The sequence below is a fragment of the Lolium perenne genome, chromosome 3 (genome assembly GCF_019359855.2).
Source record: "Lolium perenne isolate Kyuss_39 chromosome 3, Kyuss_2.0, whole genome shotgun sequence".
Lineage (NCBI taxonomy): Eukaryota > Viridiplantae > Streptophyta > Magnoliopsida > Poales > Poaceae > Lolium > Lolium perenne.
The window spans coordinates 344,307,545-344,312,339 of record NC_067246.2 but is presented as its reverse complement, the minus strand read 5'-3'; the positions used below and the strand labels follow the sequence as shown (position 1 = coordinate 344,312,339).

Genomic DNA, 4,795 nt, shown 5'->3' with positions numbered 1-4,795 from the left:
TACCAGCTACCCCTATACAGTTGACCAATAGAGCAAGGTCAGCTAGATAGAGTTTGATTACTGTGATTAGGAGGCATACGCATGCACCTTTTCCACCAAAATTTTAATGCAAGTCGTATCCAATTAATCACACGAAGGAGTCCTCTTAGAGCAAGTACAATAAGTTGTAGATTAAAATAGTATATTATTGCTTAGTTAGAGGAGAGAGAGGAGGAGAGAGAAGGAGAGTGGGCTCTTATGCAATAGCCAGCTCTAACACGTGCTCCTAGGCACTTTATAAGAGTGAAAGGTGGACCATACATTGATAAAGTTCTACACTTTTATAGCTCACTATTGTATATGTTGACTCTAAGCTGACTATAGATGACATGACACTTGACTTATAGCCAGCAGCTAGCTACACTATTGGAATTGCTCTTATCACTCATACAAAGATTCCAGGTCAGCTATAGCAAGCCAATAACGCTCTATAAATTAGCGCCATCAATGTCCGGTAGCCCACTCACACTAACACACAGATATCTCAACTGACAGCCATCACCTGCTGCAGTCCTGCCAACATGGCCACGCAGCAGCAAACAATGGCAGCGGCAGCAATTGCCGCTCTCGTGGCCGTGTTGTTCCTAGTCGCCGCCGTCGACGGGAATGAGCCGGGGCCTCCGCCTCCGGAGCCGTTGCGCAAGTACCAGACGATCCACCCGGGGAAGAAGAACCAGGTGCTTACCTGCAGCAAACCCACCGACCACAGCAAGCCATGCGTGGCCACCTGCCCCAGCCGCTGCCCTGAAGAGTGCCTCGTCTTCTGCCCAACCTGCACCACCTACTGCCGTAAGCATATTAAACCGTTACTTAGTGTACATTAACACTGGGTATATAGGACATGCTTAAGATTACTTACAATAAAAGTATCATAAGTAGAAGTATTATGCATCTCATGCATACAAAAATCTAATGTGGCAGTGCAATTAAAAATAAAAGAGAGGATTGTAGTATCATAGGTAGATACCGTATCATAGCACGTAGTGCCAGAAATTTAATATCAAATACAACTTGTACTTAGATTTGCATTGAGATTGTACAAATCAATTAATATAAAAAGATTATGATACTAGTATATGATACCATGAATTGTAGATATAGTAACACGTAGTAGTATCTATCACGACATGGTGTTTTGGCTCATAGGTGTAGACGCAACTATTATTAAAAAAAATGTATTTTAAATTTATTTCAAAATGTTTATAAATTTTGAAATAAAATCCTAAGTGTGCATCCTCATATTCTATGTCAGCTCACAAAAGTTTGGCACGAAAAAACATTTTGTATGCACTGTAAAAAAGACAAAAAATGTCTCGTTAAAAGCTACTTTGGAACATTAAAAATTGATATTTACATTGGCCACAAAAAATAATATTTTTCTGTTAAACTTCGTGCGCGAACATAAAATGTCTGGATGTACACCCTGATTTTTTTTTTGAATTTTTAGATATTTTGGAATATTTGTTTGAATAATGAGTGCATCTACACCTATGAGCCAAAGAGAATTTCCCTATCATACACTTGATACTATATGATTCTATGCATTGTGACTAGTCTAACATAACCACTTTTTTCAAGTGTGTGATTTCTACCCCGGATTTACCTGTGGCGATCCGCGATTCACGGGCGCCGACGGAAATAACTTCTACTTCCACGGCAAGAAGGGCCAGGATTTCTGTATAATTTCCGACGCTGGTCTCCACATCAATGCCCACTTCATCGGTAAGCGTAACCCTGCCATGAGCCGAGACTTCACATGGATCCAAGCCCTCGGTATCCGCTTCGCTGAGCACCGCCTCTACATGGGCGCCCAGAAGACCGTCGTGTGGGACAATGAGGTTGACCGCCTTGAGCTGACCTTCGATGGCATGCCCATCGACATCCCCGACGAGATTAATGGGCAATGGCAATCCACCACTGTGCCTGTGTTGACCATCACTAGGACCTCTCAGGCCAATGGTGTCAACATTGAGCTCAAGGGAGTGTTTGAAATCTTGGCCAGGGTTGTGCCTATCACGGATGAGGACTCGCGCATTCACAGCTATGGCGTGACAGAGGATGACAGCCTCGCCCACTTCGACCTCGGGTTCAAATTCTACAACCTCACCGACGATGTCCACGGTGTGCTTGGGCAGACATACAGCACTAACTACGTCAACAAGCTCAGCGTTAGTGCCACCATGCCCATCATGGGTGGTGGTCCCAGCTATGTCTCTTCCAACATATTCGCCGCTGACTGCAAAGTCGCAAGGTTCGGCCGCCAGGCCGGAATCTCCATGATCACAACTAGGGCAACTTGAGTAAAACGCCTCAAGGCTAGCCCATGATATAGCCCAGGAATAATTAAGTTGTGATGCAAGAATATTATATCAATACCAACATGATATATGTTGTCAATTTTTCGTCTTGATGTGGATGGTTTCTCACATACATAATTGTGCAACTTATTGCAAATGAAATTGTTAAGGGATGTTACTGGCGATTATGTGTTAAGTTTCATGTAGTTGCTGCATTTTTTATTCCTTAATTATATACTCAGTACAACATAAAATTGTTCCCTCCTAGCATACTACTACTAACCCGGCATATCCCAAAAATTTACATCTTGGGCCCTAATTAACATAGTGGGCAGGAGAAGTACTAACTTAGACTGCTCATAGTGGGAGTAACATAGCTAGTAACATCACACATCTCAAGGCATTTTGGTGACATGACATGCTAATAAATGAAGAAAGAGAGTGATGTGGTAACTAGCTATGTTACCATCACATCACACACCTCAAGACAAGATGAGTCTACAACATAATAAATGATACAATGGATAACACCACATATAACTTACTATCCACTATGAAGGTAGTAACCTAGACTAGTAACATGGTATGTTGCTAGTCTAAGTTACTCTCCACTATGACCAGCCTTATCATTTTACAAAATCATGTTGCATCAGCTCATATGAACATGTATCCAGTCGTTCAATCCAATGAACAACTGAGGTTGATCTTGAGACTACTCATAGTGAGAGTAACTAAGGTAGTAACATAGAGCTACATGCATTGCTAACTAGGAAAATTGATGACATGGCATGATATTAAATGAAGAAAGAGATGGTTGTGGTAACTAGCTATGTTACTATAACATCACATGTTTCAAGATTGAATGAGTCTACAAGCTAATTAATACACGCATGCATGATATACTACATCTAAGTTACTATGCATTATGAAGGTAGTAACATAGAGTAGTGTCATATGCATGACACTACTATATATTACTCTCCACTATGACTAGTCAGATGCACGGAGTGTGGCGTCCTTACACTTTGTAGTCATGCGGGCTTTGATCATCAATGATTTCCGCCCGGCTTGGTAAGCTCCTAGGACTGGACATTAATAGAGTATTTATAGGTAAGTGGCGTGACTTGATATAGCGGAAATTTTGTGTCGTCTATGGAGTGGTAATTTCTCTCCTACAATGGGTATTATAATGCCAGAGAGAAGGAAACTATTATGGAGGAACAAAAATGGTGAGGTCGTGTACACGTACTAACACACCATTAGTGATAGTTCTTAAGGACATTGTTGCGCAAACAAAAGGATGATTAAGACTAATGTTTAGCCTCTGCATAAAGTTTTGAGGTCCCCATAAATCCTTACAACATGCATTCAAAGATCTGAGTTGCGGTGTCACCTCCAACTAATCTGCTCCTACTTAAACAAGACATTTCACAATCCTAGCTAAATGTAAAGAGAGTAAGAGAAAACAATGTACCTATAAATAATCTCAACATATATATCAGCATGCTCATCATCTCATAACCAAAGATTTACCATAAAAATTACATTAATAGTTATGTAATCATGTAGTGCAACTCATACTGACTAATACTCCCTCCGTTCTAAAATAGTCTACATTCAAGATCCAAAATTTGTTCTAAAATACTCTACGTTCTAACTTTTAGTCAACAACAACACTAAAAACGATGTGGTTTTGCTCTTTTTATTGGAGGTTGTTAATTTCAATGTAGCTTGGATTGTTTGTTCACATATCTAAGTAGTACTAATAAATGCAATACTAATTTATCTCATTTTTTCTAGAATGTAGACTGATACGTCTCCGACGTATCGATAATTTCTTATGTTCCATGCCACATTATTGATGATATCTACATGTTTTATGCACACTTTATGTCATATTTATGCGTTTTCCGGAACTAACCTATTGACGAGATGCCGAAGGGCCGATTGTCTTTGTTCGCTGTTTTTGGTTTCAGAAATCCTAGTAAGGAAATATTCTCGGAATCGGACGAAATCAACGCCCAGCATCTTAGAATCCCCGGAAGCATCCAGAACACCCGAGAGCCGCCAGAGAGGGGACACAGGCCCCCCAGATGATAGGCCGGCGTGGCCCAGGGGTGGCCCGCGCCCCCCTGTGGTGTCGTCGCTTCGTTGACCTTCTGACGCCGCCTCTTCGCCTATTTAAGGGTCCTCGACCTAAAACCTCGATACGGAAAAGCCACAGTACGAGAAACCTTCCAGAGCCGCCGCCATCGCGAAGCCAAGATCTGGGGGACAGGAGTCTCTGTTCCGGCACGCCGCCGGTACGGGGAAGTGCCCCCGGAAGGCTTCTCCATCGACACCGCTGCCATCTCCACCGCCATCTTCATCACCGCTGCTGTCTCCCATGAGGAGGGAGTAGTTCTCCATCGAGGCTCGGGGCTGTACCGGTAGCTATGTGGTTAATCTCTCTCCTATGT

At 42.2% G+C, this 4,795-nt stretch overlaps 1 protein-coding gene across 1 annotated transcript; it reads left to right on the top strand.

The window, feature by feature from the left end:
• The first annotated feature begins 521 nt into the window (after window positions 1-521).
• Window positions 522-2,512, top strand: LOC127346077 (uncharacterized). The gene is made up of 2 exons (XM_051372607.2): window positions 522-828; window positions 1,618-2,512. Exons 1-2 carry the CDS (start codon window positions 561-563, stop codon window positions 2,337-2,339), a joined length of 990 nt encoding a protein of 329 aa, XP_051228567.1. The 5' UTR covers window positions 522-560; the 3' UTR covers window positions 2,340-2,512.
• Window positions 2,513-4,795: the final 2,283 nt, after the last annotated feature.